The 24,983-nt window shown below is 40.1% G+C and overlaps 1 protein-coding gene and 1 long non-coding RNA gene across 2 annotated transcripts in view; one reads left to right on the forward strand and one right to left on the reverse strand.

Moving 5' to 3' along the window:
* The window catches only part of b4galt2 (UDP-Gal:betaGlcNAc beta 1,4- galactosyltransferase, polypeptide 2), a 154,984-nt gene that overhangs the window by 125,308 nt on the left and 4,693 nt on the right, over window positions 1-24,983 (forward strand). The window contains 1 exon segment of the mRNA XM_087174734.1: window positions 17,560-17,664. Within this exon segment, the coding sequence (XP_087030860.1) occupies window positions 17,560-17,664 (105 nt within the window).
* Window positions 500-10,023, reverse strand: LOC147818972 (uncharacterized). The gene is made up of 2 exons (XR_015437427.1): window positions 9,943-10,023; window positions 500-1,422 (listed from the first exon to the last, which is right to left on the reverse strand). It is a non-coding gene; the product is annotated as an uncharacterized LOC147818972 (long non-coding RNA).

Genomic DNA, 24,983 nt, shown 5'->3' on the forward strand with positions numbered 1-24,983 from the left:
AGGGCCAAGGGCCATTAGTTTAATTTATCATCTACTCGGATGGTTGTTTGGACTGAAAAGTGTTTAATTATCTGGTGAACTTATGATCTGACTATTAAACAAATGATGACTGCAATAATGCATCATCCATCTGTTTTTGTACTATAGGAATACAATAAATAAGGTTTAAGTTTGATAGCATGAAAATATGGTACTGAAACTTTTCATGGCACCTGAATGACAAATGAAGTTTTATATATATATATATATATAAATATATATATTCCCTGATAGCCGCTCAAGTACACATGTTACCTTCGCCACTCACATCAACAAACAGGACATGTCTGCTTCATATCACTGCAATAAACTGAAATAAACATTTAAGGTCACGTTAAGATTTTCACAAATGAGAAAATTTCTTTCAGTCACATAAACACAGCCGTTTGCTTTCAGAGATCGAGGCTTGAGTACACTAATTATAAACACACACAAAGCTACACACACTCAAACAGCAGGACAAAATGCGACCTCCATCTTTATTGCATCTCTATTCTTCACTATCTGTTTTTTTCTTTTTCTGTGCCCGTGTCCCGCTGTCACTCTCACACTGTGAAGCTTATCTTTCTCCTCTCGGTGTAATAGCATTATGAGAGAACTGAAACTATATAATATAAAAATGACATTTGAAAATTGCTGGGGTTTTTTTTTTTTTTTTTTAGAATGGACTGTGTCTGTCAACACAGTATTCAAGAGATTACAGCTGTTTGTCAGCGTCTGGCAAGATGCGATAAAAGAGATCTATGTGTGGTTCACCGCGCAGTCATGTTGTGTGTGCATGTGTGTGTGTGCGCAATTATGTGTCTAAGGATGACAGATAAAGTTAAACCTCAAACTTTTTATTGGATGATAGCTGCACTAGGCCATTAGATGCTGTTGATTTCCCTCAAGATATTTTCTGCTCTCCAACTGAGCAATTTCAGCTTCTATGAAATGTGAAGTGACATGCAGGAACATCATTAAAATCACAGTCAAAAAAAAAAAAAAAAAAGAAGTTTAGACCTTGACTTCTGCTACTCAAATTCACTTCAATTTTCAAATTTCTATTGTAAATCTCTACTAAAATATTCATGTGAAATGATTTGTTTTTTTATGTATTTCATTGAATAAGATACAAACTGAACAAACAAAATGACATCCTGATGAGATATGAATCAAAGAGCAAGAGCTGTAGTCTTAAATAATTGAAATGATGGCTAATTGAATTGTCTTCATTTTCCACGACTGTTTGGGGTCGGTTGCTTTAACGATATCAGTGGGGCATCCTGGTGCCGTAGCGGTTTAGATGCCATCCATGCAGTTCCTGCAGTGTGTCCCTGGAGTCCATCTTAGGGCATTTGATGCATGTCATCCGCCATCGCTCTCTCCCTCATCTTCTGTCAGCTGTGTACCAGAGATTTTCAGACTGTGATACACATATTTCTTTCTTTTAGATTCAGTGTAACTTACAGTTTTCAGGGATATCATTATCTCCGATGTCCGTAACAAATAAACATCCTTAATTTAAATCATAGAAAAAAAAAATACGATCCCTAAAACTAAATAGTTTGCCTGAGAATCATCACGTCTGTACAAACCTAGATAGTCAGTCGATGTTTCAGGTTGAGGGAAAGTGAGTGCACCAAAAAAAGTTTTATTTTGTAACCAACATCAGCAAAGATACTTGGGTGCAACAAAGGTGAACAGCTGACTGTGCAGGAGAGTTCGCAACATATTGAAAATACAGATAGTGACAGTGGAGAAGTTGGCTGTGCTGCAGGAGTTGTTTGAGAAGTTTCTCTGGACATTTTGATACTTTTTTCTTTTCCTTTTTTTCTACCTGAGTTGTGAATCCAAGCAGACTACACTATAAGCCAACAGGCAGTGAGTGTTTGACTGTCAAAGTTTAGATCTGCATTGCATTGACATCACATTCAATAATTTGATAACGTTTGAAAAAGGTTGAGTGGCAGCATTGACCATTAAAACCACTTTTGGCTTCAGTTAATACAAGAGCTGAAATTAATGTAAACAAATATCTGGAGGAGAAAATGCAACGTGTTCCAAAACTAAAGACTATTTCTTTTCCAGATGTTGGTGGAGACCAATCTGAAGCCCTGTAAATGGTGGCCAGAAACCCAATGGGACGTTCATGTTACTCAGTGTCAGGTGGATGTGCACATGGGAAGTTGTTTGCGAACAAACTTTACTCACATTTGCTCACTCGAGGTCAAAAAATGCTTTAAGAGGTATTTTAGCAGCTGGTTTAAGTTTCTGCTGGCAGGAGCATTTTTATAACAAGAAGAGAGAAGTTGGCATGAGCCACAGTGATCAGTTTGATGCACCATCTTCAGAGGCTTTACACAGAACCCAAAGTTAAAACTTGAACTGCTACACAGATCTTACACAGCATCTCTCAGGGATTTGTCTTGCTTCAGATAGACGATATATGGACAACTATAATATCTTGGTGCTAGAAGAAAGTAACAGTAGAAATGACTATAAATGTTCCTCAGAATATGGTGTACACGTTATCTTATTTCTTTATATGCATTCCTACAACTTGTACATTTATCGCTGTAGCGGGGCAATCAAACGACACACCTTCAGTTACATTGACTTGTAAAGGGTTGTGCAGTGAAATTGTGAAAATTCCCAAAGTCGATCTTATAATGAATTTAAGAAATAAATAAAAACACTGGCAGAAACAAGCAAACAGAGCTGAGCGTGAAGGTTGTGTATTGCTCCACTCCAAGGCTCACCACCACCGCCACCCCCACCCCCACCCCCACCCCACACTTTGCACCTTCGCTTTTCAGGGCTGGCTTCTTTTAAATCCTTTCATGTAGCAATGTGAAGGGAAATGCCCTTGAAAACACACTTGGACAAGCTGTGGGAAGAAGACACTGTGTGGATTCAGCTGAAGCTATCAAAGCAAGCAAAATAGTCTCCTACCCACTTTTCTCATGTAAAATCTTGTCATTTCATCTTTGTGGATTTTTAGCTGCGTCTTCAGGGATGGAAAAGTCTGTCATTCCACTACTTTTTATATTCAGACTGAAATGTCTCAACAACCATTGGATGGATTGCTAGAGAATTTATTACAGATGTCCATGTTCCCCAGAGGACGAATCCTACTGACTTTGCTGATCCCGCGATTTTGCCCATGGTTCTCTTTCACGGTTCCCAGAGGGTGAATCTTAATGACTTTGGTGATCCCCCCGACTTTTCCTCCGGCACCAGCATGAGCTTGACTTTTGTGGTTTTGAGTGAAATGCCTCAAATACTGTTGGATGGACTCCATGAAGTTCGGTACGGACATTCAATGTAATAACTTTGATTATCTCTTCGCTTCCTGTACAGCACCAACATCAGGTCCATTACTTTACCTGCAGAACTACGCAGTAACATTCCCATCAGCCTTTGGTGGACTTGTTCAGTGCTGCTTAGCAAATGATTACATGCTAACAAGCCCAGCTGTGATGGGGAGCAAAATCAGCATTAGGCATGCTGACACTGTCATTTAGCTCAAAGCAACGCAGTTCCTTTTTACAGCCTCATGGGGTCTCTAGCATTGCTGTAGACTCTTATTATTGTACCCTGTTATTTAAATCCTAAAAGTATGTTCCATAACTCCATATATTTTTGATTAATCTTAGCGTAGCATAAAATGTGCCCACTGCCTGGCCCTATGGCAGCAGACAAACAAACACAGATTTTCCCTTCAGGGATCAATAGAGAATTATTAGTTTTATTCAGAGGCATTTGCAGGCATCATTTTTTGTGTGATCTGAAGCTGAAAGGATTCTAACAATACAGACTGCAGCAGTGTGCAGAGGGGAGGGTGGAGTCTCCAGTTGAGTGAACTAACAGGCGAGCTGGCTCAGTCTCTCAGGACGGTAAAATGTTTAGAAGAGAAGGGTACGGGGATGGAGAGATGAAAGAGCAGCGGTATAGACTGGCGACCATGAAATCTGCCCCCATGTTTTTCCTGCGTTGTTTAAAGGGGGCAGTTTTGACCGGTTTGAACCCTGCAAGCAGCCTGGTGTCCGGTAAAAGTATTCTTCAACCCACCGCTGAACCTCAATCTGCTCATTCTTTGATAGATGCTCTGGAAAGAGGAGCATCACCTAAATGAGTAAATTGTTCATTCACACTCTACTTCAGCACCCCTCCATCACTCCTCTCCAAACCCCCCCCCCCCCCCCCCCTGCACCTCTTTGCCTTGTCTCCCTCTCTTGCTTCCCTCCAGCAACTTCCTTTTCTCTGCTAGACTAGATGCCACAGACCGTGGCATGGCCGCTGACTGAAATGGGTCCTGCCAGCTTAATACCCGCCCAAGGGAGCAAGCTGCTCCTGCCAGCCAGTGCAGCCCAAGCCTGAGGCGGAGAGCACACATGCCACGTACACAACTGCTAGTGCCACTTGCCCACCCCTGACTAAAAAGTTGGTGGATACTACAGAGAGAAGAAGAAGAAGAGAGAGGAAGGATTTTCTTCCTCAGCATCCTCTCACCCTCTCTGAACATGCAGTAGTAGCCTTGGGTAAAGACTGTGCCTCTCCCCAGGGCTTCCCTGGCAGACCACACTCACTACTTTCCGTGCCTTTCCCCTTCGTCCCTTTAAACCTCCCAGCAGTCCCTTCAACAGAGCCTGAGCCAGCACCATGAACACATGCAGCCACAGCAGCACAAGGACTGCATGTGTTTCTGTGGAGCCTTGACAGTGGCGTAATATTACTTTGGCTCAACACTTTGAGTACGCCAAGGCTTTGATAAGTTCAACCACACTTCCCTCGGGGTCAGGTCAGCAAACACGGTCAAGTGTTTTAAATCTCATCTTTTGACATATGTTTTTTTTATTGATGCCCTCACTTGTGCTTGAACCCAGTAATATAATAATTGCAGGTAAATTTTAGGAAATCAGTAGCCTATGTTAAATTAATTAAATGATTAATTAACTGATGCAGGAGGTAAAATAGGGTTTTCAGTTATTTCTATAAAAATATAAAGCAAATAAAAATACATGATTTTCTTTCAGTTTCCTGTACTTTACTTTAATTCTCAGGACATTATTATTATATTGCTGCTGTTTTCGACCGTGACTGCTTATTAACTGATGCTGCATAATGTTGCTGCTGGAGTTGGTGTTAGGGTCTATTTGGGTCTGTTCAGGTCGGCCGCATTTTAGATCAGGTGTAATTATCCTCAGGTGTAGTTGGATCAGATGTGACTGCACTCAAATCGCCTTTGGATCAGGCCTCTTTTTTATTTGAAAACTAATTTATGCATGCACTTCTGGGTTGGTTTTCGAGGGGCCAGTTCTAGCGATCAGGCCCAACATTTTGGACCCGTGAAGACCTCTAGTAAGGAGAGGTGCGAGAGCTGTGACTGGCCAAGAATACAAATAGCTTTTCTTGGATCCCTCGTCACTCATTCGTTGCCCATTGCAGGTGGTCTGCGATGCACATCTGTGTCTACACAGGATGTGTTCAGGCACAGCACTGAGTGTAGGTCACCTGCATTATGGCAGCACTCAGAGACTAATACGCAGTCACTGTAGTTACATGTCTAAGACAGAACTTGTCTATGATTCGGAATGCATTTACACAGGTTTAGCGCAAATCAAAAACAAGCCATTACCCGACCTGTGTAGAGCACGGGATTAGTTAATAGGGTTAATAGCAGTGCCTGTGTTCTTTACAGTCACATGCATGGCTGAAACGTGTCCTGTGTTGACACGACGCTACACTTAAGAGACAGTCCTACCGGTAGCATTCTTTCTTTGAATTACACGAGGTTCAACAACATTTCTCAGCTCTGAATCAAAAGATTTTAGAATTGATTTGAACTGCTACAAGTACCAAAGGGTCAGGGTTTGCCACACCAGGGACTTCCAATTCACTCTGCTCTGATTTGACCATTTAATTATATCAAGCGGTAATTTAGTCAGTCTGTTGTTAAAGTCATTCCAACATGCTCCCTGGACAAATAAAAGCAAACACCCACAAGTTTTGGCAGGGAGAACTGGTCTCCCTGGGTAAACAGACCAAGCAGGCACATTTTCCTCATGATAGCCAATAATACTATAAATATTACAGTCACAGAGCAGAAGTCAGCATGACACAGTAGAAGGCACCTCCTTCACACTGGAGGAGAATCAATGTAGGGTGAAGATGTGTTGACGGAGGGAAGCAGCAGCAGGCAGCAGCAGCGAACACTAAGAGCAGCGTGAACGTGCATAATTTGAAAAATTCAATGCTTTCTGTCCCAGTCTGTTTCAGAAACTCTCAAGACCCAAAAAAAAAAAAAAATCATATCACTCCGATTCTAAAGCATCTCCACTGGCTCCCCGGTGATTGCAGAATGAATTTTAAGAGTTTGCTCCTGGTCTATGAAGCGCTTAAAGGTCTGGCCCCAGACATACTTCCAGTTTATTAGCCCAGCAGGCACCTGAAGTCACATGATAATTTCCTCCAAATTTCCACAATTTAAATCTGTAGATAGAGTGTGATAAAGTGTGGAACAGCCTGCCTGTGATTTAAGGTTTGCACACAGTCAACTTTTTAGATGAATTGAGACATTTTTGTTTAATTAAGCTTTTGTTTTGCTGTATGTGTGTGTTTGTACACATACAGTACATGCATTCTGTCTCTATTAGTATTAATGTTATAACCTACTTTTTTTTTTTTACTGTTTTATCACAGTGTCAAACTCTTTGACTTGCTTTTGTACGACATTGTGCTTTACAGATTGGCCTAATTGAAACATGTAGTAGAGAGAGGGGAATGTTGTCTCTGCTGGAATCGAAGCGGTTCTTTGATAATAAATTTAAAAATAAAAGGTTCAAGCATAAAAATGTATGGTGCAAAGTTAACTATGACACCGAACGTGAATTTGAGCAATAAAGATCCAAGTACAGAGTCCAAATTCTGTTATTGTATTGTAATAAGATCTGTCGCTTAAATCATTTTACTTTTGGAAACTGGGTCAATTTATGGGCGATCAGCTGTGGCGCCATGATTTGGATTTACTACAACTCTGATTTGTGGCCTTGACTGGATTCTCCTCCTTCAGAACAGCATCCAAGGCTCATGGGTATTTTATTATTCAGAGCTTGTCCATCATGCTGGACAAAATGTGATCTCTTGATTAAAATGTGTGGTCTTAACAAAGACTTCCTCACACTGATATTCTGTTTAAATTCAGGGTCAGAATCAGGTTCGAATAATGTTGGATATCGTCTTTTAGATGTGGTATGTCAAAGGAGGGTTGGAGAACATTATTTGGCTCCTGGCCAAATAATATAGCGAACTGTGAATAATGCTACTGTTTCGTTAATGAACCCCAACCAGCCTGTTTCATCAGAGCAAAGTGCGGAGCTGTGGAATCGCAATGACTTTTGGTGAACCCCTAAAGAGTCGTGTGTCAGGTGTTGAGAGTATTATAAATTATATTTTCTATAACTCCACCTATGTCCACCAACATACATGCGTTACTGAGAAATAAGACAACAGATTCGAGGCTCTGTGGGATCCTTACATTTCTACTGCAACTGCATGTATCCTAACCAGTGATCCGAGACGTGTACAGTTACAGCATGTGACCTTCCCAGTGAAGGCTAGATCTTCAAAACTGGATACAACACAGCCTGCTCGAACCCACCCGCCAAGTATAATGAGGGATGCGCTAATAGAAAGAGTGAGGAGAGAGAAAGAGAGAGAAAGAGAGAGAGAGAGAACGAGGGAGAGGGAGGGGTAGGAAAAAGAGGAACGTGCTCAAGGAAATGAGAAGCAAGAGCAGGGAGTGGAGTTGTGGAAGGAGGAGAAGGAGGGAGGGGAGGGTAAAAGAGGAGTTAAGAGAAATGAGGCACTGAGTGGAAGGTATGGTCCAACAGAACAGGCACAGTCAGCAGCTGCTGGTACACGAAATGCACGTGCAATGAAGCAGTGGAGCACAAACCTGTCGAAAAGTGACCCAACCTTTATGTACTTGTTTGTAAATCTTTATAATGTGACATCCAGTAAGTGGTATTAACCTGAGGCAGGTTCACTGGAAACTTGTTTTAACCGACTATCATCAATAATTTTATTTTAGCAATGAGTCAAATTACTGTGTAATGTAAAAGATGTTGATTTCTTTCTGTTTTATTTGTTTTGGGCTACGTTTGTTAGTCTTTCGGGGAAACTGATGGATGTTGCACCTGTTTATGAACGACTTTTCACTCCTACTACATAATTCCCTCCTTTTTTTTCCCTTAAAAACTAGAAAATAACAAGGTGGTGCTCATTAGCCGTAGCAACAAACACATCTTCCATTTTCCTTATAGTTAGTACCAGATTGTGTAGACCTTTCTTGGAAATATGTTTATAATTTACTGCTAAATAACAGCTAGTTTAAAAAAAAAAAAATTATAAAGAAAGTTTCCATGAAATTGGCCGGCCATAAAATGCAGCATTACTCTTAAATCTTGCAGGAGAGCATAAGATTAGGTCTTAAATATATTATTTATACTCCCTTCCAGAACATTTTCCCCCATGTCCCCGATGGGATTCTGTACATTTCTGATATTACACTGATTTTTGTTTATTAGCTTTCAGGTTGTTTATCCACCTTACATCTGTGCTCACACCTCAGACATACGATTTTAGAGAGCACTTCTCTCATTTTGGTCGGCTACAGTGTCATGAAACAATCCAATTTAAAAAGTTTTCGTTCTTTCAGTTTATGTGTGAAAACACAACAAGCCGAAAGTTGAAGGTTTTTCACTCTTGCATCAGCCAGATGTGTTCCCACTGAGAGAAAAATATTTCTTTTCTCCCCCTTCTCACACCCACACACCTCACTTTTCTATTACTTTCTCTCTGCTCTGCATCTTCCAAACCGTCCACACACAATCACCACCGCCTACTCCTCCTCCTCCTCCTCCTCTGCCTCCGCCTCCTCCTCCTCTCCCATCTCATTTCTGCAGGAAGAGAGAACTGAGGCAGGACATCGGACTTAGCTCCCAGTTCTCCTCCACTCCATTGCTTTAATGCAATTAACTCCACTGGTGGGAATAAGAGAGAAGAGCTGGAGAAATTCCTTATTAATCCAATCAAATAGGTCCATGGTCTGCGTGTGTGTGTGTGTGTGTGTGTGTGTGTGTGTATGTGTGTGTGTGTGTGTGTGTGTGTGTGTGTGTGTGTGTGTCTGTGTCTCTACCCCACACACACACAGTCCTCCTCTGCCTTGGGCTGCAAATAAAACTGTTCATGGTAGATCATTTGAGCAGGCAGATATTTTCCTAAGGAGAGAGAAGTGCTGGACAGTTCACTCTATTTCACAAAATTAGGAGCTTTTCGAATGGACAAGATGCTTTTATTAGTGAAGTAGGCTATGCCGCTTAATGGATGCACTGCAGTGCATCTGCAGCTGCGTGTATATGGAACCTTTTATTCCACTAACAACCAGAGTAAGAGTTCAAATGGAATAAAACTACTTTATTTAAAATTTGAACTGATAAGATTTCAGTCCTGACAAACACACAGCATTCCCTTCGCAATAAAAGGCATCCCGTGTTAAATGCTTTTAATGTGAAGTAGCAGCAGTAACACTACATTAGATGCTGCACTATTTCCTGCCAATCTCTTGTGTATGAATTTAATCCAGAACCAAAAAAAAGAGATACAGTCAGTTGCCAGTTTATTAGGTACACCTTGCTCAAACTGATGGAGTCAAATACAACAGTCGTGTCCAAAAAAGATTTTTGTAAATTTTGTGTTCATATGATCCAGTTTTCTTACTTGCTAATATACAGACATCGAACGTCTGTGTCCATCTTAATAAAGGTTGGACAACAATTCAAAGATGTTATTTTTTATAAATTCATTAAAGTGTGAGTCTGGTGCTTTACCCTTATCATGGCGTAACTTTGCGATACTCACCAAGTCTTTGAAAAACACCGTGGCCTCCTTCTCTATCCATTTTATTCTCTCCATCACGGCTCCCAGTCATTTTCACTTGACCCCCCCCCCCCCGAAAAAGTGCTTAAAGGACCCCCACAGTGGGGAGTTTTACAGCAGCCACCCACCTGCTGTGTTTCTGTGGAGGTGGCTGCCAAATGTGTCGGCTCCAGATAATATACATCACACAGGAGACGCTGAAGAATTCCATCCTGCAACTCCACTGTGTCCTGTGTCGTGTTCGTTACATAATATTCACACTACGCTGTCACGCCGTGTTACTGCCTACTACTGTCAGAGAAGTGAAAGATAATGCCTGCACCGACGTGCCGTTGCAGTCTGTGTGTGTGTGTGTGTGTGTGTGTGTGTGTGTGTGTGTGTGTGTGTGTGTGTGTGTGTGTGTGTGAATTTGTGCTCCAGCTGAAGTTTGGTTTTGGTCAAGGGCACAGTTCTCTGCTGTCTACAAGAATAAAGAGAAACTAGTTGATTAGTTACTGCACAGCACATTACCTCACACACATATGCATCCACACATAAACACACAACCCGACAAGGTCACAGCTGAAGTTGGTGTTTTCTTTCAGAACCATACATAACGACCCTGAGCTGCGTTTTTGCTTCATCTCTTTCTGTCCTTTTTCTGAACAAGCATCTTGGACCAGCATTTAATCATCATGCCGACTTTCTTATTGACAGATGCATGAGGCAATGGACAGCTGACCAATCCTCGGGGAACGCTTTTTGAGACTTTGAAAGACGGTTTTGAAAGCAGGCAGAGAAGTTAAGAAATACAAGGCTGTAGCAAAAGATATAGATTTCAAAGAAGCATCGGTGATATTTTACACAAGCGAGCGCACTCTGATCAACTCATGTTTGAGAAGCCGGAAACTGCCTTTTTTCTTTCTCTCTCTCTGAGGATTATTTGCTCCATTGGCAATGATTGACAACAGCTGGGGATGCCATCGCCTCCAAAGCTTTAACATTTCTCACACCGAGAGCTGAGCACAAAGAGCAGATACAGCTTCTAATCATTTCAACACACAAGCAGATGAACGATTTGGTGTTTTCTTTCTATTCCTTCATCTGCATGTTTGTATTAGCAGTCTGAGTCGCCCCGACACCCACCTGTGCTTTGACTGGAGTTACAGTTCAAGTAGATCCAGGAGCAATATTTGACCTTTGTGACTGTTTATGTAATAAACAATAGTTGTTCAAACATGGTGGCTCATTTAGAATATGTGTTGCACCTAGTGGTTTAAACCTGCATTACTTTATTCGTTGTGGCCAGTCAGCAGATACAGAGCAACGTTATCATGTGTTAGAAGTCCTGTTTCTGTCTACCTGATGAATGTAAGTCCAATTTTTACTCTCCTTTTAGCTTTAACTGCTTAACGCTCCTCTGTGTTCTCTAGCTCGTTGCTAACTTTACCTGATTGCCATTCGGTGCTGGCCAAGTAGCGTGCGGTTGGTTGGTCTTCTTTGCGTAAAACAGCTGCCTGCTGCTGCTCAAAGAGAGCTTGATGAGACGCCGGTGAGACTGAACCAAAACATTAAAGTCGTGGGCCAAAAACGATAAGACTCTCTGTAGCGTTGAGGGCAGCTGCAGAGTGGAAATTGTCTGGGTTCCTGATTATTAGCACCCTTTTTCACAACATTAATTACACAACAGTAATTTGATGTACTGTTATCATTATTATTATTATATGATTATTATATTGTTTTAATTAGAGTAGTTTAGAGATGAGAACTTGAATCTCAAACTAAACACTTGAAGTGCCTGTGCATTAACACCTCCTTGAAGCTTTCACAAGTCATAAATTATGTCCTTTGTAGACTTTGACTCATAATTTTCTTCGCCTTCTGCCCATTTGACATTTACTTAGAGAGTGATATATTAGAGTTTAATGCATAACTGTGCATTAACCATCAGTGGCAGTCCTAGACTCTGGGCGGCCCCAGGCAAAGAAGCCCATTGAGCTGCACCGGGTGGGGCTTAATCTAAAATCTGTATAAGGGAAACACTGACTATTGGCAACATCTTTCTCAGGGGAAGACACACATATCATCAGCAGCCGCACTTATGGCAGATTTAAGTGGGTTTATTCAGCAGTTGTCATTGCAAAATGTACCAGTATAAGGGGGTATCAGGGGCCCCTTTTCCGTTCTGTTAACCGTTGCAAAGTCAACCACAAACCGCAGTTAGGATGTTATATATCACTACAGTCTGTCACAGCTTGTTTCAGAGTCGCTCTCACCTCTAAAATGATTTTATGTTGATACCCTGTCCTCTTTCTCCCAGTACTTCAGTTTTTTCCATTGCTGAAATGTGGTATGTAATGTATTTGACACTGACAAGTTCATTCATATTCTAAGAGAACTGCAGAGAACTGTCTAACTAATCATTACTGTGGTGTGAATCCCTGCTAACCACAGTTTTGTTTTTGTTTTCTTTTTCTCTTTCACATATTGAATGTGTCTGTAAGGAATTTCTTTGTTGATATTGGCAAGTATTCAAGTACTGTACTTAATGTACAATTTTAAGGTACTTTACTTGAGTATTTCCATTATATGCCTCCTCTATACTTCTAATCCACTACATATTAGAGGGAAATGTTACAGACACAATTACTTTCTGACAAAAATTCTCACTGTAAAATGTGATCCACACACAGACTAAACCAGTGGTTCCGAATCTTTCTGGGTTGTGACCTGACCCCTCGTCACATGTCAGGTGTCTATGAGTTGTTAGTTTCTCCACTACAGAGACATTGCAATGCTAAACTTCTCAGTTGGTTTCATTTAAAGAACTTTGAGGCTCAAAAAGCTCAAACTCTCCAATATATTACAAAAAGAAAAGATGAAAAAGTTTTAAGTTTTTTTTTTCCACCATTAATCATTTCGTGACCCCTCAGTTTCATCATGTGAGCCTCTGGAGACTGGCAACCACTGGATTAAAGCTGTATATAAAACTAGCTCCACTTTGACCAGCTACAGCACCAACATACTGTTTGATGCATGAATATTAATTATGCAATATATAATATTATATCTGTCAGGCTGATTTTCTGCAAAAATAAGCACTTTTACTTTTAATCCTTTAATTGGCTTGATAATGCTTTTGTACTTTTACCTACACAGGATTTCAAATACGGGACTTTTAAGTGTAATGGAATATCTGTACACTGTGGTGCTGGTACTTCTACTTAAGTAAAGGATTTGAGTACGTCTTCCACTGCTGCTCAAGTCTCATCAAAAGTCAAAACACAACCAGCTACAAATTTGTCTTCACAGCAAAGAACAAACCAAACAAATTGTTGATCTGCTCTAAAATATCTTTCATGAGTGGAATCTCAAAATACAAGAATCACATTTAGGGATTCATTCTAAATCAGACGGAGAAGGGGGGGAGTCACAGTCGAGCCTCTCACACTCTGCAGGGCATCGGGCACAAAGATTATTTTAAAGATGCAGAACTGTGCATAATGTATAACTAAGCTCACTGAAAAGCTGAGGAAGAGAAGGAGAGTGTCTGTCACTCTCACTCTGACATTATTTGCACCATAATAAATCTCTAAATTATGCAAAAGCATGCATGCTCACATGTGCACGCACAGACACACACCGACAAAGGCAGCCATCCATGCATGTGCGCCAAGTCAGAAAAGTCAGGCAGACTTGAGAGAGAGAGAGAGGGAGAGAGAGGGAGAGAGAGACAAAGGTTTTTTTATTTAGTTTTTCAGTGAATTTATTTATGGGAGGGTTGTTTTGATGGGGTTTGGGTTTTGCCTCTCTTAAGGGTTGCTGGGCACAAGGTTGCATTCTGGGTTATTTACATTTTGCTGGTCTTGTAGAGAAGATGAGAGGAGAGGAGGACAGAGGAGAGGAGAAACAAGTGGAGAGATAAGAGAAGGAGAGGGGGTGAGGGAAGGTGGAACGGGCAAGTCGGGCGAGAGAAAAGCATGGAGCGGGAGCGAAGGAGGTGAAAAGAAGAGAAAAGGCAGGAAAGGAAAAGAGGAAGATGCTGAGAGAGATGGGCTGAGAAGGAAGTAGGAGATATGGAAAGCGATAGAGGAGATGAGCAGATCAGAAAGGACAGTGCAGAGGAAGAGTTAGAGCAATAAATCAATAGCGCCTAGTTTAGAATAAATACTAGAGGCAGGAGGAAACAGCTAGCATAGACGGCTGTGTCCAAAGTACAAAAACACACCTACCATCACCTCTGAAACTCATGAGTGTGAAAAGGTTTGAGCTTGTCTGAGAAGTTGTACGTAGGAGCTACTGCTTGAAGCAATGAATGTGGCTCAACAGTGGCTACCAGCAGCAGCGTCGCTCGCTGTTTCCCTCTCTTTCCAGTCTTTATGCTATGCTATAAATATTCGGAAAAGAAAAAAGAAGATACATTTTCTTCACATTAAAATTAAATTTAATAGTTAAGTAGTGTTTCTTTTCCATTAATGAATTCACCCTGCTTTAATGCTAAAATAATAAAATAATTTAAAACTTAAAAAATAATTCTTATGGTTTTCAAATGCAGAGGCTTTTCACTATACCAAGAGAAAAAAAAACAAAAAGTTGGAAAAGCGGAGTGCTTGTCATGTTGCGTCAGCACAAAGCAGGGCTGGCTATTAACCTTCAATATACGGTACAAACATGAGATACCAGGCTCCAGAAAGCCTTCGCTGGAAAAGAGACGTGAAACCAAAGTGGGAGAGAGAAGAGGGAAAAAGAAAGAGCGGGTAATAAAAGTGGAGATACAGAAGGGAATGTAGAGGCGAGACATGGGCAAGGAGGAGGGAATGAGAGGGAAAAGGAGGATGGGAAAAGAAAAGAGAGGGGAGAAGAAGGCAGAGGAGAGTGAGGAGGTAAGATGAGGAATCTGAAGTGTTGAGTAGACGACAAGTTGTTGAGGAGCAATATCAGGCATGAATGCTTTTTTAAGACAAAGGGACTGCACGAATCAGAGCGTTGCGGCAAATAAGAATTGCTCATTCAGTACACACATACACAATCCTTTATATCATTGAAGGTATGAATATCAATGTCTCTGTCGACCTCTGGGTTTAAAGCGGGCTTTACGTGGAACAGATCTGTTGTTTGTGTTGCCGACACTCCATTTGTTGTTGCATTAGATACAAATCTCTAAAGATTTGCCCTTTTATTGCATCTTAGTGGTAATGCAACGTAACCACTGCGTCTCAAAGTCCTGATCTCATGCTTTGTTTGAATTGAAACACACTGGAAACCCTCGTGTTTTTTCTCCCAGTTGTTCACAACTCCCAGAGTTGAGCAATTTGTTTCTCCTGGTGTCATAGAAGTGTCTGGATTTTCTTTTTAGGTTTTTCAGCCAGAGCCGGGGGATCACTGCTTGGTCTGTTTTGTGTGTGTGTGTGTGTGTGTGTGTGTGTGTGTGTGTGTGTGTGTGTGTGTGTGTGTGTGTGTGTGTTTAGCGCAATTATGATACGCACCCTAGCAAACACAGGCCCGAGAGCCCTGTATGAACGACCACAGAGTGTAAATAGAAGTCTAATGAGCATATTTAATAGGTGGTTTTAGTAACTAAGAGGTAGGTTTGTATTTATCTTACTCTAATATGTCTAGGTTCAAACTATTTTCACACGTTGAAAGAGTTATTGGTTGTTGCAATTATTCCTCCTGCGTGTAGTAACTGTGAAATGATCCTCTCACAGTGCAGATACACTGTTAAATATTGGTTTCAGACCAAAAGAGCAAGAGCAAATAGTTTCTGCAAGGTAGAGCGCAAAATGAAGAGCAGCATGTAATCCCACAAAGCAGCTAATTAGGATGCTACAGACTTACTACAGAGCGTAAACAATCACAACATTAATTTTCTAACCTCGTATCCTCGTCCTGTCTGATTTGTTCTGCAGTGCTTGAGATTCTTCATTCAAGTCTCAGTAGAAGTGGAGAATAGAATTACATAACTTTGGGACATTAGAGGAACAAAATGAACTTTTACCACCGTTTTCTCTACAGGGTGAACATTGTGGAGGCTCAGAGGTTAATTAATTGAACCTGGTGGAAAATCAGTATAGCGCCCATTGCTATGACTCCCACAGCTGACTGAGCGACTGCAGCCGCTCTCCTCGTGGCCTTGGTCTTCAGAGAATCAAACTTTAGTCGGGAAAGTGCTGAAAGATGGCCTGCAAAATCCATACTCACTGTTAAATGCAAAAATCTCTTTCAAAGATCAGTTGATAAGAGGCTTCAGCCGCCTGGGTTAAACAAATTAAGTGGGTATCAGTTCTGGTAGTCAGCTGTAGATGCTGGTGTTTTGTGATAGGAGGAAGTGTTGTAGTAAAAAGTCTTTGGAAGATTCCCTCTTAAAGCTAAGTGCACTGGTTCAGATGTTGAGTGAATATTAAACCTTAATCTCATCGTCTCTGCATCTTGATATTCTGGTGGTGTTTTTCTGTGCTGTAAGGGTTAATCAGTTGGTTAACTGACAACAGCATTTATTCAACAACTTTATTTTCTTATTTATATACATGATTGTATATTATTCTTTTTTATATATAAACTACCAAAACGTGCTGGTTGTAGTTTCTCATCTGAGCGTTTGCTACCTTTCTCTGTTTTCTATTACTACAAATTAACATATTTGGCTTTTGGACTATTGTTTTTTAAAAAACAATCAAATTGAAGGTGTCACCTTTGGAGCTGAAACTAGTGAATTAATTAACAATTTTTGACAGTTATGTTGATGATCTATTCATTCAATCTATTCTATTCTCTGGTTTGAGCCTCTAAATTATGACAAGCTGCTGCGTTTTGGACCGTTGGTTTTACAAAAGAAGCTTTTTTATTTGCTATTTTCATTCATTTTAGTACGGTGGCCTTGAGATCTCAACGCAAATAACGTGCTGCAAATTCAGAAAACATCATCAATTTGACAATACATGCGGCGGAAGTGTTTCCAGGGGACTCTAAAAAAATGATGAACCTGGCTGAGACTAGTTGTTCAATACCCATTTGGTACTTTTGAAGTTAAAAGCATTGAATAACAAGCAGGGTTCATCACTTTTTTATTATTTTGTGCCTTAATTCCAATAGCGAGAGTGAGAGTGGGATTATTTGCAGCACATGTGTTGTCAAATTGATGATGCTTTCTGAATTTGCATTGCGTTTGTGTATTTGCATGTGTTTTCTAAAGTTCCAGTGCGTTGAGCTCTCAGTATCACCGTATTTTAGAGACCAAACAACTGTTTAATTCATCAAAAATACAACGTCACGTCGGTAGATTAATAAGCAGAGATAATGAAAATATTTACCAATGGTAGCTCTATCATCTTGGGCTACGGGAACTTGACTTGACATCTGATACAGTCAAAGACTGACCAAGTGATTTCATAAAATAACTGACCCACAATGTAATAAATAGTAATAAATGTAATAGTCATTTCTACTGCATTTCTCCGTGGATCCTCAAGGTGTACTCCCACTCCCTCTCTTCCTTCTCACTTTGTTTGTTTTTTTTTTTTTCTCTTATCATCCACCTCTATTCTTTGTCGTCTCCCTCTTTGTCTTTGTGTTTGTTTCCCTTTCGCTCCCTAATAGATATTGTATCTGTATGTCTTGCAGGATCACTCTGAGTGGGATGAAGGTGTCCAGGCCGGACATTCGCATCGGCCGCTACAGAATGATTAAACACGAGAGAGACAAACACAACGAGGCCAACCCACAGAGGTACTGCATCATTGTCCAAACTCGTTTTCCAGCTTTACATTCGGATCGATCGCGCTTCTTTTGTTTTCCACGGCTACACACTCCACACACTTCTTTCCAACTTTTTCATCTCCATTTGAGAGAATTATGATTGTGGTGCTGCAGAGGGCACACTATCAATAACATGCTCCTATAATTGGTGTTAGCTACAGAGCAATATACTGCTCAAATACATGAGCAACACAGACAATATAAGGCCAGCTGTGAGACATGATAACATGTCTGTCATGACTCCTCTCTTCATTGTTGTCCACATTATCTGATTTCATTCTGTCCAGTTTTGCAGGATTGACATGCTAAAGATAATTTAACCTTTAAGCAGAGACGGTTAGATAATAAGTCTTTCCCTTTTTTCTTTTGCCCTTTTTCTTGTTTCACACTCACATTGTGTACATTCACGCCTGAGAGCTGCCTACTGTTTGTACAGCACTCATGCTGCTGCCTCCTGAGCAACTCCTCAGAAGACCTCCTCATTTTTATTGCCTACTCCTGGTCTTTGCATTTTAACAAAAAAATCCCCTGAAAAATTAGTGTTAGTGTGAGTGATATTGAGGGACAGTAAAATTTGACATTAAGCATTTTCATTTACCAGCAATCTCTTGCCAGGATTTTAAAAACACAAAGATTTTGAGTCGAATTTCATCTTATTCGCCCCTAGACATCACACATGTCTGAAATTACCAAACAAGACTTTATTTCCCAACAAGAAAATGCTACATCTTCAGTCTGAATTTGTGTTTGTTCTGGTGGAAAAAATACTAAATCCTTTTATATTTAACTTTTGTTGGCCTGAAAATGTAAAAATGTAAGAAAAAAGGAAAAGAAAAAGTGTTGAATTAACCTCGAAACCAGCCATAATTTGTATGTTTATCTATTTATTCTGAATTTATATTCTAAAGAATATAAATTCCCCAGGTGGTTCACAGAAAATACTGAGGCCATGACCTCAGTGTCCTCAACTGCTACATATCTCTACAACCTCAAAATGGAGAAAATGGCAGCGTGATGCTGGTAAAAAAGAAACAATAAAACTGGATTTAAGCCAGATATTTTTTAATGCGTGAGCACTTGCATTTACAGAGAAATTCTTCCTGTTGCTGATAAAACACTTCACTCATAACTGGATGCTAAAAGATTAATGCATGAGACATGAGGACATGCTGAATAAATAACACACATGGATTTCAAAGATTTCTGGTCCTTCGAATTCGAATTCTGCTAATAGATGCAAGTTGCATAAATACTGAAACTACCGAATACATAATCCTCGTTTGCCGTAAAGTCAGTGCAGTGTTGCAGAACACTGACAGATTAGATTGGGCCTTCATATGTACAAGTATCAAATGACTAAGCAAAATAAAAAAAGAAAACAGTCCTCTTAAGACCACAGATTGGCCTTTCTGGTCACTGACAGATTGGAAGATTTTAAAATGCCAAGTCGGAAACATTTTTAATAAAACAAAAATTGCTTTCCAGAGTTCCAGCCCGGGGGTTTAAATGTTGCCTTTTTGGCTACACCCATTTAAATTGCTTTTTAGACAAATGTGTAAAAATGCTTCCCATATAAATGTGTTATTTAATGGTTTGATGAATGAGACCCAATATGCAGAGATGAGCCCTTCTAGACACATTAATCACCAGGAGTATAGCACCTCACATTAAGCTGCTTAAACGTGGATTATCACTGTTTATTCTCCTCTAAGAGCCCCCGTTTTCATGCCTGGATAGGCTGGGCAGTGATGCCTCTCAACACAAAAATCGATAGCTGCTGGAGCTGGGGCAGAATGAAGATATAGTGAACTCTCTCCCCTCTTCCAATATTATTTTAGTTTGATTTCTTGTTACATTATTCCATCACAGGATTTTGACAGGACTGTACTGCCACATGGTTCACAGTGAGTTTAGTTTAGTTGTGGCTCCTAAATTGGTTTATAAGAAGATTAAAAATTGTTGGCAACGAGAGTCATGTGGGGAAGAGGAGTGACAGTTTTTTTTTGCAGCAGCAGTTAATATTCATCCAGCCAAAAAAAAAAATTGTGACATGTTTGATTTGAACTTTTTATACAGCCTCTGAACCCTGCATCGGATACAATTTTATTACCTTACCGGGTATTGACACTGAGATCAAGATCTCTTTTGTACGAGAGATTTTAGGTCAGCAGAGAAAATAAGAGCAAGGGAACATTTAGGAACAAACACGAAAAAAAAAGAAAAAAAATGCAGTTTTTAGGAACCTCTAAAAATATTTATTTATTTACTTTCATGTGTTATTAAGCTTGTGAAGAGTTGGTTCAAATTGTTGCTGAACCAGTCTTAAAAAATTACCTCTATTCCACACCATCAATATTTGTTTTGTATCATCTTACCCCTGTCAGATTTTAAAAACAACCAAATCAGTGCTAATGGCTTTACTTATTGGTTCATATACCTTCGTATACAGTCATTGATCTGTCTGTGATCCCTTGTAGAAGTTAATTCAGTCAGTGCTATACGTGTAACTGTGCTGACAGTGTATCATTCAGCAGAACATTTATGACTTAAAGAGCTTAATCCTGATGTTTTCATCACTGACAGAAGAAATTGGAGTTATTTTATGTTTGTATTGTATTTTTGATGTAACATCTTCACAGGCATCTCATTGCTTTGCTTCACGTGGAGACATTTAACTAGCGCTGCTAACAAATCCTGTAGTAAGGCACTAATATAGTTGGATCAAAATGTACTGATTACCTTGAAGAGAAAAACAACCCTTTCTCACCTCCTGGTTTGATATTTAGCTTACATAAATTCTTTTAATTGATTTGAAGGATGGCTCCTGATCAACCACACAACAACCACCTGCAGAGTTTCTCAGAGAAACTTGTTGGTAGAAGAAGGATCATATCCATATATGATATAATATCACACTTTCACAGGGAGGTCTTTGATTTACTACAAGACTATTTTACTACTTACTTTACTATGAGATTTATTCATCTGAGAAAGTGATTGGAACAAAACATGTTGACTAGCTTGAAGAGATAAAACCATACTCACCTCCTGGCCCCATATTTATAAACCTTATTGGCATTTTATGGATTTTATATTGCTCCCTTTTTTTTTTTGCTTGTATTATCCCCTTCTGCATGTTAACAGTTAGGTCTCACCACACAGCGGCCATCTTGCCAACACCCCCAGGCAGTGATTTTGGGCTAACAAGACCAAGCTCCTCTCTAACTGAATTGGGGACAAAGCCATAACTGCACTTTCAATGGTAAAATAAATAGGACTGCATTTATTGAAATACTCGTCAAATCTGATAAAAACCACTTTGGTGACATTGCCCCAAAATAAGGTTTGAAACGCTTTTCTTTAAGTGTCTCTCTCTTATTACGCCTCTGATAAAACCCACCTCTGATACTGGGAGGACTTCAAATTAGCCAAGGCTGTGACATCAAGTGAAAAGAAATGACAAAGACATTTTTTTTCTACCTGTGTCAAGGAACCTGCTGAAACAACTGAAATGTCAGACTTCCATCTAGAAGTGGTTTAACTCTAAAACTAACAATATCTATACTGTAAAATGGCAGGCGAAAACTCAAATGTGAAGATGTCTGAAATAACCAGGCTTGTATAATATGTGATCCATCATTGTTTTGCAAGTGTGTGAGTGTGTGTGTCAGAGAGAGAAAGAAAGATTCAACGATCCCTCAGTAATTGCTTGCTGAAATGACACCAATAGAGATGAGAGCAAGCTAGGTCAGACAAGTCTAGTTGCTTTCATCAAAGTCAATAAATCAGCCACTAGACTGAAAGAGAGTGTGTGTGTGTGTGTGTGTGTGTGTGTGTGTGTGAGTGTGTGTGTGTGTGTTTGTGTGTGTGTGTGTGTGTGTGAGTGTGTGTGTGTCTGCTTGATAATCTATTCCCGTTTTCCTCCTCCTCTCGCTCGTTGCTCTGCACTCCCTCTCTGGTCAGTGGACCAGACTTCCTCAATATGAGGTGACACCAACAGGGACGCTATTTATTTGGATCCGATACATTATTCATAACTGTAGCAAGGAGCAGAAAACAGCGGGCCTATTACTCGGCACAAACTTCATTTTTACAGCCCTTCTGGACATTCATTATACTGTCTCGGAAATTTCGGATTAAAGGATATTTTGAAAATAAGTGGGATTTAGGCTTGAATAAAGCATGGTGGCTCAGAAGAATCAGGACGTTTTGAAAGGAGGAATGACTACCTCATGGCAGTATTCAGGTTTTTTTTTTGTTTTTTTTTTAACATTACTCTCGCTCTATCTCTCTTAGGACCTGAAATTTAATTCATCACTTTTCATCACTTTTTCACTGCGTGAAGGAAATTTTACATTTATCTCAGTGCAGTTTTGAGGGCTTTTTGATTTATCTTCAAGAGAGTGTTAAACCCTTAGTCTATCAAGTCATCCAATATTTTCTGTGATTGAGTAACTCATAAGACAAAATGGGGGAAAATTAGGTGGCAAGGCGTGGAGTTGTTTGGTTACCAGAATAACCCCAGTTCTCTGGGAACTGAATGAGCTATCGATCAATCTAGCTTCTGCATTTGAACATGCTCACAATGACAGTTCTAAAATGCTGATGTTTAGCAGGTATAATATTTACTACTTTCATCATCGTAGTTAAGTGCCTTAGCATGGTAACTTGAGTTAGCACTAAACACAAAGTAAAGCCAAATGTCATTAGTTTTGCAGGTATTTAGTCATTAGCCAAAGTATAGGACAAATTAAAAATTTGACCTGATGATAGCACTAGATTAAAAGTTAAGGGATCATCAGAGTTATTACAGTTCATCCTCTGGGGGACAAGAATTAATGTATTTTGTGGCATTCCACCTAATACTGTAGTTGTTAGGATATTTTACCCAAACACATAAATCTGAACCACATGGTGGCGCTAAAGATAAAAGCCTGACAATCACCAAAGTGAGTAGGATTCATCCTCTGGGGATCATGAACATCTGTACAGTAAAATATGGAAATCCATCAGATAGTTGTTAAGATACATGTATTTCAGTTTGGACCTCAGTGGTGAACCGACAGACAGGCTGAATGCCACCCCACCCCACACCACTAGTGTAGCTCCAAAAAAGGAATCAACAGAAAGACGTTTGAAAGTTGTATTGCTGAGTATGAAAGAGAAAGGGTGTTTAGATCTCTCCCAGGACTTTTTGAGCTTTTGTTAGAATTGCCTTATCTCACAAGCCTTATCTCACAAGTTGGATTTCCAACAAGAAAAACAGCTTTTATCTCGTTCTCTTCCATGAGGAGCTTTAGATGAGAAGCTTGAGAAGGTCTGTGTTTTGCCAGAATAAGGCTATATGATATATTGTCCTTTGAGATGATCACTGTGTCAGATTAGACTGTCACAGAGTCATAAATTCTTGCTGTCATTTGGTCAAGAAACATTGCTTTACGATGCACCCTGACCAACCGTAGCCTACTGTTTCGCGTCAGAGTACTGACAACCAATGTTTACATATGACATCACAGTTTTACAAATGAAAATGACTTTGGAAACATTCATCGTCACACTCACATCTACAGCAGCAACCTACCACATCAGTTTGTCTTAAAAACCCTGTAATCACAGAGGTCTGTCACTCAATGACACAGATAAACTGAGCTTCTGTTTCTGCTCTTTGTCTTCAGGTGCAGAGTTGCCTTTCTGTTTCGATTCAGATTAATGATTGAGCCTTTTGGGAGAGTTTTTCTGGTGTACCTGCGTAATGTCCAGCGTTTATCAAGGGGAGCATTGTCTTGACTGTTTGATGAATGTTTACCATCTCTCCTGCATTCACACACACACAAACACACACACACATACACACATACACACACTTGCACACATATACATATACACATTCACTCAAACATGCACACTCTCTCACACAGGAGTCCATTCTCTCAGCCCTCTCGGAGATGCTGGTTAAGCATAGCAATGAGATATTGGGCCAGCGGAAGTAAGAAAGAGACACATTCATCACAGCCGCGGGTATCAGTTAGCGCACACACGCACAGACACACACACACACACACACATTCTGTCTAGCAAGCACAGCTTCGTGCATTGCAGATGAATGAGGTGCACAGTAATGCTGTTCAATATTCCATTCATATGTTATCATCTTGGGACAGTGCAGAAACAGTGTGTGTGTGTGTGTGAAGGACACTGGCTTCTGTAAAAGTTTCACATTTGGGGAAATGCGCTTATTCGCTTTCTGCCCAAGAGTGGGATCGATGGCAAGAGAATATTGATACCACGCATATCCCTGTATGCTAAACATGAAGCCGCAGCCAGGAGGAGACTCTTAGCTTAGCTTAGCATCAAGACTGGAAAGAGGGCGAAACAGCTAGCCCAGCTCTGTCCACCAGTTACAGAATCCTACCAGCATCTCTAAAGGGTTTCATTTCAAAATCCTATTTTTCCCTGCTCACTTTTATAGTGTCAGGTTGATGTTCTTACTGGAGTTTCTCTGAATGTTGCTCTCTTACTGATCACCCACTATATAAGATTCATACCATCTATATTTTTATTTACAGTTAATATTGCTAAAATATGGCAGAGTTAAACAAAAGTTAAAAATTCGATTGTTGAGCACATCGTATTAAGGTTCAACTTTTTTACAGCACAGATGTTTACATGGCATTTTTCTTTTCTTATACAACCATTATTATAAAAAACACGCCACCCACCCCCGACCCAGTCGCTTCATATTTAGCATATAGACAATTTTCTCCTCTAACTCTTGGTAAGGAAGCCAATAAGCCAATAAGCAAAAAACAAATCCCCTGTGACATTTTCCTACAATAATATCAAGAGCAAAATAACCCTCAGTCGCTGGCATGACAAGCTGTTGTTGGGAAACTAAACCGGAAATGTTTTCCTGTGAGACCCTCGGTGGAATTAAAATAGAGCTTTGCTTAGCCCAGTTAGGATTCACTCTGGAAATAAGACTAATGCCCTCTAACTCTCTCAAATAAAAGTAAGATAAGTGAATCTAATTGGTTTGAAAAGATACTGCACATACAGTGCACATATTGAGTGTACATGCATTTGATATTCTCTATATGTGTGTGGGGAATAGTTTATTGCTTATCATCTCCGCTGTTTGATAGATTTCTAATTTTTCCCTCAGTTCTCAATCACTTAATTTTTAATATCAGTATATCTTGCTCCCTCCATCTGTCACTCGCTTTCTCTGATATATATTTATCTCTCCTATCTATCCTACACCAACACCCCATCCCCCACCCCCACCCCCC

This window comes from Seriola lalandi, unplaced genomic scaffold (genome assembly GCF_002814215.2).
Source record: "Seriola lalandi dorsalis isolate HSWRI2012SDOR001 ecotype SW California unplaced genomic scaffold, Sedor1 jcf7180002054377, whole genome shotgun sequence".
In the NCBI taxonomy this organism is placed as follows: domain Eukaryota; kingdom Metazoa; phylum Chordata; class Actinopteri; order Carangiformes; family Carangidae; genus Seriola; species Seriola lalandi.